Source organism: Lepisma saccharinum, chromosome 25, assembly GCF_977018435.1.
Source record: "Lepisma saccharinum chromosome 25, izLepSacc3.1, whole genome shotgun sequence".
Lineage (NCBI taxonomy): Eukaryota > Metazoa > Arthropoda > Insecta > Zygentoma > Lepismatidae > Lepisma > Lepisma saccharinum.
Genome location: NC_139253.1, coordinates 49075693 through 49088222, shown reverse-complemented (window position 1 = coordinate 49088222; position 12530 = coordinate 49075693). Strand labels below are relative to the sequence as shown.

The window sequence follows — 12530 nt, the reverse complement described above, 5'->3', positions numbered from 1 at the left end:
AACATGCTTTCTTACATTGGTATGGTGTTACATTGTGAATTACTGTAACGTTTATATGTGGTTGGGTTCCATCATGATTTCTTGTAGATGCCAGACATAATGTTATAAAAGTATACTTATATGAATTGAATGGAATGTTACATAATGTAAATTTTTGTTTTCAAAATTACAGCGACCAAAGCTCCTCTAGCAGCAGCTCGGAAAGCAACAACGCAAATACACCAAGGAAAAGAAAAATTTGGACAAAGAAAATGTTACGATATTTGAAGAAAGTAAGTGATCTCCTTATTTCCCCTCTTACATTTTCTTATAAAATGGTCAATTGCAAGTACTATATAGTGTATATATAAATTCTGAAGTATTGAATATGAGTAGCATTTGCTACCCATTATCATCCTATTGGTACTATTAGTGACATAACCTATTGCAAAACTTTAAAGTTGATCAGAATAGAGTACAAGCAACACCAGCCTTGTAAGAGGTCCCGGGTTCAATACCCGGTGGAGGATCGGATCCCACTTTAAACTGTAGGTCCAGTCCAGATTAGCCTTTCTGTGCATAAAGTGGACTTAAAATAACAATTCAATCAATCAAGCAACACCCAGACCATAAATATGGGCAGATAGATTTTTATGTTAAAAAGGGTGAAATTAAATTATTATGCCATTAACATCTGCCAATTTTCTACAAGTTGTTTTAAGTCTGCTTTATGCACAGACAGGCTAATCTGGACTGGACATACAGTTTTAAGTAGGATCCAAACCACTATGTGCCTCCACTGGGTATCAAAGTGAAAGTTACCTCCTACAAGAAATTTTATAAAATTTTTCTGAAGGAAAATGAGAGACAGTCAGAATTCATATTATTGAAATGGTTCAATTTCCACAGCGGAAAATGACTGTAACCATTATTTCCCATCAAATGAATAATAGGTCAATACTCTTCATAGATCTCTCACTGGACCTTTTCAGTGAAGTGGGGAAAAAATAAATTACCATATGATTTTCTATTAAATGAAGGGGTTAAACTTTCTCTTGGGGAAAATGATTGCTCACCATATTTTATATGTAATTAGAGGTCAGTTTCAATGGGGAAAATGGCTGACAATGAGAATTTCTTTATGATGAAAGTAGGGAAGAATGATTGCCTCTCATGTAACATAAAGTACATTTAATTTTTCTTTGTCACACTCGATTAGCACCTTAACGTACAAGCCGCAATAAAAAGTTCATAAGGTGCGGTTTAAATGATAATTTCTTTTTTAAAAAATCATGTTTTCCTCAATATATGTATTTCCTTCACTTTAAGATTAATATTCTCAATTGTTGGTGGAGCATACAGATACTGACTACACAGAAATTTGTCGAAATATATATGTGTTAAAATGACGAAAAGCAAGCTCTGTGTTCATCTTCAGGTAAAATAGATGAAAGTGCCTAACCAACATATTAGAGATTTGTGAATAGCAATGCAGAGCCGGACTGGGACTGCCAAGAGGGCGGTGGCAATTTTCCTCAACAGGGAGCTCAATTGTAAGTAGTTGGGAAAGAAAGGGCATCGAATGTGTGTTTTCGGAAGGGCACTGAGAGAGCAGTGGGTCAGTCTGGCCCTACCTATGGGTAATATGATATTGGAGACTGTTAGGTAAGGATCAACATAATTTATTCCTGTAAGATTATTCAGATCAAGGTGTAGACAGAGAGAGAAAACGAGATATGTAGGTTACCACAGGCTAAGTACATTCATGGCTTTGTCATACATTTCATTAGATTACCTATTTTTTTAAACGTTTGTATTACATTAGAGCAGCCATTCCCAAACTGTGGCCCGTGGACCCCTGGCCACAACGATAATCCAAGGGGTCCGCAATAACATTGTAAGTTGTAAGTACTTAAAAAGCGATTATATGCAATTATAATTTCCTTTTGGTAAACTAAGAAATGATTCATACGATTCCGACAGACTCAATTAGTAATCTAAGTAACATAAATTTTTTTTAAAAAAACTATGTCTTCACTGTTGTATAACTTACATACAGTATATGTAACTCTTAACTTGACCGATAGATGGTGAAAGTTAGCAGTGTTAGTAACTCTTAAAGTGGCCGAGAGATGGCATGGAGTATCTTCATTGGTAGTTTGGTTTGCTGCACAGCCAGTTGTGCCAGCGCAGTCAAGTGTGTCGCCTGATGCTAACAGGTCCACCACCCTATCTTTGCTTTTCCACCTACTCGAACTGCAGGAATCCAGAAGCAAACCGTAATAAAGTGTAAGTATAATAGTACTCGCAGGCGATAATATGAATAATATGGCCTTATCTGGAAAAAATAAAGGCGTAAATGCACACGTGAAGACTGTTGCCCCTCGTGTAATATGGAGGCAATGTTGCATCCACTGTGAAGCTCTAGCAACTCACAACATGCCCCCAGAACTGGATGATGTGCTGAAAGAAGCGGTGAAAGTTATAAATTTCATCAAAGCCAGGCCTCTAAATTCCAGGTTACTTTTGGTCCTATGCAAGGAGATGGGGAGTGACCATGAACATTTGCTATTACATACAGAGATTAGGTGGTTGTCGCAAGGCGAAATTTTGACCTGCTTGTTTGAACTGAGAGATGAAGTCAGGCTATTTCTTCTCGATGGGAAATGCAACTTCAAAGACGTCTTCAATGATTACTCGTGGCTTGCGAGACTTGCTTATTTAGCAGATATATTTAGTCACTTGAATGAATTGAATTCAAGTCTGCAAGGAACGCAAGTCACACTCTTCACAGTCCAAGACAAAATAGATGGAACAATCAACAAAATTAGTATATGGGCATGCCTAATCAGCAAAAGCGAATTTGATTCTTTCCCAACACTTCATGATTTCCTGTCTGCAAATGAAGCAATACTACCAGACAGTGTAAGTGATGTAATGGTGAAACACCTGGAATTGCTAGGATCCACACTCAGACAATATTTTCCGCCTCTGGTTGAGAAAATCTCGTGGATCTGAAATTCCTTCTTGGAAACTGAACATGAACTGCCCTCCCTTGAGGAAGATCAACTAAACGAAGTATCTTGTGATTCTTCTTTGAAGACCCTCTATCACAACTCCACGTCTCTGATCAATTTCTGGATCCATGCACGTCACCTATACCCTGCCTTTTACGACAACATACCTGTGAAAGTGTACCTTTTCTGCTCTCACACAAATCAAAACGAAGCCCAGAAACAGAGCTAATGTAGAGACTGATATTTAGCTTCGAGTGACTATGCTTGAACCAGACCTACAACGTTTGGTCTCTGGAAAACAGCACCATCCGTGCCATTGATCTAACAACTGTACCAAGTGAATTTTCTCAAGGAAGTTTCCAGATTCAGACTGTTGTATTTATTAGCCAAGTGTCACATTGTTTTATTATTTTTATGCATTTAGGAAGTATGTTTTTGCAAATGAAGTTTAATTAGACTTTAAAAAGTTTAAAGCAAAGTAAATACGAGGCTTGTCTGGAAAGTAAAGATACAAACCAAAAATAAGATATAAAAGAAATGTATTGCTCTCAACTAAAGTTACACTTGATACACTGATACATAGGCTATGTCTCCACATAAGTGCCACCATTGTCCAAACATTTGTTCAGACGCGGAACAAGTTTTTGTATCCCTGAATCGTAGAAATCCGCAGCCTGCATCTGGAACCAAGTTGTGACTTCTTCCCTGACTTCATGGTCGTCGGCAAAGTGTTTTCCACCAAGATTTTTCTTCACGTACAGGAACAGGTGGTAATTACTGGGTGCAAGGTCGGCGCTGTATGGCGGATGGTGAAGGACCTCCCATTAAAACTGTGCAAGCAGATCCTTGGTGATATTCTCTGCATAGGGGCGGGCGTTGTCATGAATAAAGCGGATTCCACTTGACAACATGCCTCTCCGTTTGTTTTGAATTGCACATCGAAGATGTTTCACAGTCTGGCAGTAGGTTTCAGCATTAATCTTTCTTCCAGGCGGCATGAATTCCACCAGCAGGATGCCGTGGTCATCCCAGAAAACTGTTGCCATCAGCTTGCGGGTTGAAATTGACGTTTTGAATTTTTTGGCTTTTGGAGAATTGGTATGGCGCCACTGCAGTGACTGCTGCACGTCGACCTTCTCCGAAGGCACGGCACCATTTCGCCACATTTTGACGATTCATTACGTTCCCGTAGACAGTCACAATTTCTCGGTGGATATCCGATGGACGCTTTCCTTATGCCTGCAAAAACCTGATCACGTCGCGCACTTCGCACTTGGCGGGATTCGGTATCGCCGCTACCATTTCCAACGCGTGTTCCTCGCACAAGACTCAGCGCAGCACTGACGACTCACTCCTAATCCTCGTCGTATGGATCACGGTTACTGCCAGTGTTACCAACTTTGGACACATTTTTCCCCTAACGTGCAAATGTGTTTGTATCTTTACTTTCTGGACAAGCCTCGTATTAAGCCTATATTATACAAATAAAATCAAATATGGTAACATTACAAAATTCTGTATTTTCTTTCCTGAATTAAGTATTATGTTCTGTGGCTAGGGGGTCCTTGGACATACATGCGATATATGCTGAGGGGACCTCAGACACAAAAAGTTTGGGAAACCCTGCATTAGAGGCATTGCCTTATGTATTTATATGATATACAAATAATACTAATTAGTGACATGAAAACATAACACATTAAATAAGATATAATACAATGAGTTGAATGCAGTGAGTTCAGTATTAATGTATCCTCCTTGGCCCAAGCTAGGGCGCCTGCAGAGAGGGACACTTGCCCCCCCCCCCTCCCCACCCAGGATATCTGGAAAAAGTTAATGAAATTCGATATTGACATTTTCATATACATTATATTCATTTCCTTAATTTACATGCTGCAAGTTGCAGCAATCAAATTCTTAACATCTTCTCTAACCTCAGAATTTTCAATAGGCTTTTGAGTCTTTTGAAGTATCAGATGTGGTTTTAACCACAGATTCTTCCAGTGATCTCATGATAATGCAGATATGGAATCAGATACATATCATCAGATGAAATGAATGAAAATGTGAGAGAAGAAGCAATCAGAGCACCACGCCAATGGATGTTGGAGAATAGGCACAACAAAATGAAGAAGCTAGTATTTTTCGCAAAATAGAAAGCAAGATTTTTTCGTGGGTGGGGGTGGAATCATAAAGGTGAATACGAGTATTACATAATTACTTTCTAAGGAAGCAGAATACGTGACATAAAATTTTGTAATTACCAATTTTAACATTCATTTTGAAAGTTGTTCAAAGACAAAATTAGTAATTCGGATCATTTTAAGGGGAGTTTGCACTTTCAACTCGGTTTTTCCTGAGTTCTTTACTTTTTTATTTGATTTTTTTTTAATTTCTGAAAATTTTGGTTTGCTCGCTTCTCAGTACACAAGTGTGTGAGGTGAAAAATTTGTGGTCAGGGCTGGATTGGGATGGAAAACTTCTATAATCCAATATTCGGAATTGAAATTTCCAGTCGAGATTTTTTTAAAATTTCCTGACACGGTGAAAATCAAGAATTCTACTCTCTCTTTGACCCCTCAAGTGATTGTTTGAGAAACAAGGTGAATCGAATTTCTATTTAAATAGCGGACTCAAGTATAAGCTTGTCAACAATGCCAAAGTATTTTTACTTCATTTTTAATTTTATGAATTGTAAAATGATTATGATAATGATAGTAATATTAATAACAATAATAATAATAATAATATAGGTAAATATAAGTCCCTATGACTGAAGGACAAGATATGAAATCTTGCTCTGCCCTCCCCCTCTGAGAGAAAATCCTGCGAGTACCGTTGGGTCCAAGGTGTATAAAATCATATCACTTTACTGAAATATTATAATTAGCAAACAACTTTGATTAGTTTCCCACGTAGTAAGTGTTAATATAAGCAGTATCCAGCAGAAGATGCTAGTTCAAGATGTAGAAAATGGTATTACTCAAATAAATAGCTAACTGATTGTACAACTTGCTTGTTGGAAAACAACTTGGATTATGTTCTGTACTAATAAAAGAATATACATGGTTATTCATAAGTTCGTGAAACATTTCAAAAATTGATAAGACATGAACTACTGAACAAGAAACAAACATTTTATATTTATAATAAAGATATACTCTGCAAGGTTTGTTTCCAATATTACAAAAGTCCACCTTTAGTGATGCAGCAAATGTCTACCTAGGTATGCAATAATCCATCTCATTACAGACACAAGTTAGCATATCACTGTTGATAAAAGCCACGGCACCATTATTCAGTTCCTGAGATCTTGGATATTACTGGGATAAGTCACAAGGGGTTAAATCGGGCAACCAGCTTGGCCACCCCATCCTCTCTTCTTATGTGTCTTATCCACCTTCATGGCAAATTTACTGAATAACATGTTGCTACTATGAATAACATGTTGCTACTCTGACCTCCTAGCAGCAAAACACGGCAACACCGCACTGCACATTGCATGCATAAAAAATTTAAATTGTTTCTCTCTCTCTCCCTCTCTGCTGAAATTCAATTTCTAACAATCAATTGTGCAGTTTAATTGTTATAACTGTTTTAAATGTTTCACAGACTTATGAATAACACTATTATATAAATATAAAAATTGAAAATTATTCTCAATTTTTGATGATGAATGTATATGATTTGAAGTTAACAATTTTTGAGTGGAATTAATGCTCTTCCTTGCTTTTCAGGAGAAACTGAGATGCTTTGTCCAACTTTCAAAGGATAAGAGGAGATGCCAGAAACAGAAACTTAAGCTAAGAAGATTCATGTCAAAGTAGGTTTACATTAATTTACAGAAGGGAATAGATAAATTACACTCTCATAAGGTTAGTTTTGCCAGGCCTAGATTTAAGATTGGCTTGGCTGTCTACAACACCAGGCCCCCCACATACACTGGAGAAAGGCTGCTATGCAAGAAGCCACAAAATGAGAAAAAACTAGATATTTTGAAATGTGGTAAAATTTTAACATATACAGTTTGTTTTAAAAGTTATGCAGGATTCTAAAGAGCAATAACTTTAAAGTAATACATTTATTACAACAAAATATTGGGTTTTCTTTTTTTTTTTTTTTACATAGACTGACTGACTGACTCTCTAGCCTTCTTAAACCCGAAGGTTCATGGTTGCAGCAACAGAGGCCTTCCATCTGTCCCTATCCTGAGCAAGATCTATATACTCTTTTCCATCCCTACCGATTTCCCTTAGGTCCATCTCAACGTTGTCCCTCCATCTTCGTCTTACCATCATGTTTTCCAACAAGAATTCTGAAACTCTTGTTTCCTCTCCCATTCGTGCCACACGGCCTGCCCACCTAAGTCTTCTTGATTTAATCGTTGTAATAATATCTGGATATAAATACAAATTATGTAGTTCTAAATTATGTAACCTTCTCCACTCACCTGTCTCCTCATCCCTTTTAGGTCCAAATATTTTCCTGAGGATCTTATTTTCAAATACTCTCAATTTATGTTCCTCTTTCAATGTATGGGACGAAGTTTCGCATCCATATAATAATACAGGCAAAATTACGGTTTTATATATTTTAACTTTTAGTTTCTTAGATATTAAACGAGAAGACAAAAGTTTATTAAGAGAAAAGTAACATGCATTTCCTGAATTAAGCCTGCTTTTTATTTCCTCTTTAATATAATTTTCATTTGTTAGTATTACTCCTAAGTACTTCAATTTGAGACTGGTTCAAATGAGTTGTTATCAATAAATAGATTTTGATTTTTACCTAACACTTGGTTTCAGCTTGAAAGCATATATTTAGTTTTTTCTTTGTTAACTTCCAAACCTATCTCTTTAGCTGCTTTGAAAAATATTTTAGCATTATTCTTAATTGTATTTATATCATCCCCTAATAAGTCTACATCATCTGCATATGCTAACAACTGAGTCATACCGTTTAATTTTAGTCCTTCGTTAGTTTCTTTTACCTTCCTAACAGCATATTCTAAGGCAAAATTAAAGAGCAATGGAGATAATGCATCTCCTTGTTTTAACCCATCATGAATTGTAAATTTGTCAGACACATTAATACCCACACGAATTTTACTTTCTGTTTCACTGGTGCATACTTCTATCATATTAACAAGCTTCTTATGTATTCCAAACTCGACTAATATATTATATAATTTATCTCTTTTGACTGAATCATATGCTTTTTTTTTAAATCAATGAATAGCTGATGGACACTTTGATTATATTCCCACTTTTTTCAAGTGTCTGTCTAATGTGAAAAATTTGATCTGTAGTTGATCTGTTACGTTTAAATCCATATTGATAATCACATATAATTTCATTAGCATATGGGGATAGTCTTGTTAAAAGAATGTTAGATAATATTTTATATGTTGTTGAGAGTAGAGAAATTCCACGGTAATTATTGCAGTTCATTTTATCACCTTTTTTAAACACAGGAACAATTATGGATTTTTTCCACTGTTGAGGGATTTCTTCTTTATTCCATATTAAACAAATTAATGTATGAATTTGACATATTAATGAATTTCCACCATATTTAATTAACTCAGCTGGTATTAAATCAATGCCAGGTGCTTTGTTATTCTTTAGCATTTTAATAGCATCTTTAACTTCAGTCAAGTTAGATTCTAGAACTAAAGGTTCTGCTGTGTGTACTTCATTTACTTCTGATTTATCTCCTACATGAACATTTAAGAGGTCATTAAAGTTAACGTGTGTGCAGGTGATCACCCGATCATGTGATTCCAAGATGACATCAATGCAGAAGAAAGTTCAGTGCATGTTATGCCTTGTCGAGTTAAAATCTTGTATTTTGACATAGAAAAGGTTCCAAACAGTGTTTGGAAAAACACCTATAGCAGATACAAGTATCCACTGATGATACGAAAAGTTTCAGCCTATGGGAATCATATCAGATTTGTCATATTTGCCAAGAATGAGTGACGATGTGTTGGATGCAGTGCAGGAGAGGATGGAATAGAGTCCTATGAAATCTCTTAAACGAAGATCCTTGGAACTGAAAGAGGCGAGGTCTAAGTTACACAGTATTGTACAGAGCCCCTTTGGGGCAGCGATCATGCACCACAGTATCTTATGCAAGAAAGTAAAAGCCAGGCCCTACAAGCAGAGATTTGTGCACAATTTGATAGAAGGCACCAGCTACATATTACAGACATTCTTTGTCCCAGAACTTCAGAGAGTAGGCATTATCAATGGGATCCACTTCTAGAAAGATGGTGCCCCTCCCCCCCTTTCTCTCACATACACACACTTTGCCCTTGAAGTTTGTGAGTTTCTTGATGGTCACAATTTGGGGAGAGATAGATTGGCAGTAGAGGACCCACACTTTGGCCCGCAAGGCCACCAGACCTTATGCCTTGCGATTACTGGCTGTGGGAACATGTCAACACCAAGATTTATGCATAGAAACAGACAGATCTTGACGACCTGATGTTCAAGATATACAATGTAAATTCAAAACATTCCAAACAAGCACTGTCAGAATGCAATTCTCAGATTCAAACGAAGATTGCAAGAGTGTTTGGACATGAATTGTGTCCAGCTGGATATCTGGCGATGAACAAAACCAGATCAAACATTAATTTTCAAGTGTCTTCTGTGTAACAAACAATATTTCGTTGTAATAAACGTATTACTTTAAAAGTTATAGGTTTTTAGAATCATACAGAACTTTTATAAAACACACTATATATTAACCACCTGACATAATTTGGTCTAAAAATTATAACAGAAATTGTATAGCGGGGGGGGGGGTGGTCGTAATGAGGTTAGCCCTGGTGTCTCCTCACATGTAAATCAATGCCTTAGTTTTGCAGTTTGATTTGAGAGATTGAGCCAGGACTTTGTTTCTATATATGGTTACATGAGCATCTCTACAAGGGTCACAGGGGGCTAAATCTCCCCTGGGAAGCAAGTATCAATCAAAAATTATGTCTTTCATTAATGTAATTTCACTTCTATGACAACACATTATTGGAGACCAACAAATTATACATGAGACTTGGAAAGATTCGCCACATTGCCTTGCTTCCGCCCTCCCAAAAATAATGCATGGAGACAGGTTTGATTACTGGAAGCGACCAGAGTTTAAATTAGTATTTAGTATGTCTATCAGTTAGCCCAACTTATTCATTCACATTTGATTGTTATAGTTACGTTAAATAAATGTGCATTTGTGTGTGTGTGTGTGTGTGTGTGTGTGTGTGTGTACATGCAGAAGGTGGGTCTTTAACTACATAACAGACTAATAATTTTGAAACCAGTAACAAATTTCCCAGCTGTATGTAAATGCATGCGGAAGATCAAAAATGTTATTTTAAAGTTATAACTAGTGTATAAGTATAGCTCCAAAGAAAAGAACACCTTTGGTCCTCTCAATGTGCATATGGTTAGTTGTATTTGGAAAATTCCAAGTGGGAGAGGGTGAGGGAATTCCATTGATTAAATTATAAAATGGACAACTTTTCAGAAATCAGAAGATCTATTCAAGCTATGCAATGAGCTAGTTTATGTTTATAACGAAAGTAAAAAAAATTCAATACAATGTTCATAAATATTATGGTAGTAGAATGGCTCAAAAGGATACCAAAGGAAGTAAAATTAATTTAAACATCATATTTTCATTTGGTACTTTTTATCACCCTGAAAATATTGTGATAAATTAAATAGTCAATGAAAACTCCACTGAATAAAAAAGCACATGAACTACTGTAGGCCTCCTCTATTGATATGGTGTTTATGCATGCACAGTAGAAGCGACTGGGTGTCAAAACTGGGGTGTAAGGAAAGTTTGCTTTCTTTTAGTAGACAAGGCATAACATTATGAGGCCATAGTGTGGGGGTAAAAAGTGGGGGGTAACTGTCCCCTTGCCCCCTAATGGCTACCACTGTGTGTACAAATGAATGTCCAGCTTGTTTCAAACTAATTAAACCATTTTTTCTTCCAGAATTACAAGCAAGGAGAGAGTGAAAGGGTTACGACATGAGAATGTAAGGAAGTCTAAATCAGAATCAGATGATCATGTGGCCTCCACAAGTAACAGCACTGGGCAGGATCCAGAGGTTGGTCAATCCAACCTAAACACCAAAATGAAATATTCAAATCAGCTCAAAACGTCAACCGATGATATGGATGCAGTTTTGCAGAATATGAAAAAAGAGCCATTAGATGAATACGAATTTGATCTACAAAACATCGCAAGTGCCTCTACTAGTTCAACAAGTAATGTGCCAATTCAGGGATCGCAAGACATTCCTACTGAAAATACATTTCTGTTTACCTCAGATTCTTCATCATCTTCTCTAACTTCAGAATTTTCAATAAGCTTTGAGTCTTTTGAAGTATCAGATGTAGTTTTAACCACAGATTCTTCCAGTGATATTACAGATAACGCAGATATGGTATCAGAGATATCATCAGATGAAACAAATGAAAATGTGAGAGAAGAAGCTGGTCAAGCAATAAGAACGCCAATGGATGTTGGAGAACAGGCACAACAAACTGAGGAACCTAATCTTCTTTGGGAAATAGAAAACCTAAAGAGGCAACTTGAAGATTTCTTGCAACCAAAACGAGATCCCAGACTCATGATTGAATGTGGAAATGAAGAATCACACAGACTGAATGAGCCACATTTTACTCCTGCACCTCAACATTCCAGCAATCAAAACCCAATTAACTTTGCAAACCAAGGAATTGAGCAATTTAACTGTCCTTCAAAATCTTCAGCCCAGCCTCGTCAGAATGCAACACCTAAAGAAGATACCAAGTGGATTCAAATGCAGGTTGATAGTAGGAATAACAGCACTTCAACAAGCAAAGTTGGTGAGGGATCATCACAAGCTGTATTACAAAGAAATAAAACGCATGGAGCCGTGCCACGAGTACATGATCTATTTTATCAACAAGATCTCGGATTTTCGCAAACTCAGCAGCAGAACAGGCCAATAAGAGTTCGACAAGGAAGAAATCAGGTGGTATCTGGAGGGCTGATATTACGTCCTTCTCACAGTTCATCCCAGCAGCAGTTATCATCAACAGTACCTGGAACTTCATCCAGCACACATGAGTTGATAACAAGTCCAAGCAGTGAAAGGAACACACCAACAAACCAGCATCAGAATTCAATGAATGAGATTGGAACTTGCAGCTTTCGCATTTTTCAACCTCATAAAAGGCTTCCATATAGTTACAGCAGAAACCAACTGGAATGCATTTGTGTTACAGTGAGAAAACCCAAACAACAAGAGCATCAAGAAGTGAGTGATATTAACCTCCAAACAGGATTTCAAAGCCTGGAATCAAGTCATCCGCCACAGGCACACATGGATTCTGCCCAGCAAGAACAAGCAAGAAGTAGTGAAACAGGAGTGGCAAGTGTCCATCATGGACAAACCAACTCACAAGATCAAGAAGAGGCATGTGTGGTAAGTTGTCATGGGTGTCCACCTTCTGGTAATTGAGTTAAAGAAAATG

General features: G+C 37.0%; 2 protein-coding genes across 3 annotated transcripts in view; one reads left to right on the top strand and one right to left on the bottom strand.

Moving 5' to 3' along the window:
- Positions 1-12530, bottom strand: part of LOC145978645 (N-acetylated-alpha-linked acidic dipeptidase 2-like) — a 211601-nt gene that overhangs the window by 34051 nt on the left and 165020 nt on the right. The gene's annotated exons all lie outside the window — the stretch shown is intronic.
- The window catches only part of LOC145978562 (uncharacterized), a 57383-nt gene that overhangs the window by 26123 nt on the left and 18730 nt on the right, over positions 1-12530 (top strand). The window contains exons 2-4 of the mRNA XM_083111258.1: positions 173-272; positions 6734-6819; positions 11002-12481. Of these exons, the coding sequence (XP_082967384.1) occupies positions 173-272; positions 6734-6819; positions 11002-12481 (1666 nt within the window). The remainder of the gene's footprint in view (positions 1-172; positions 273-6733; positions 6820-11001; positions 12482-12530) is intronic.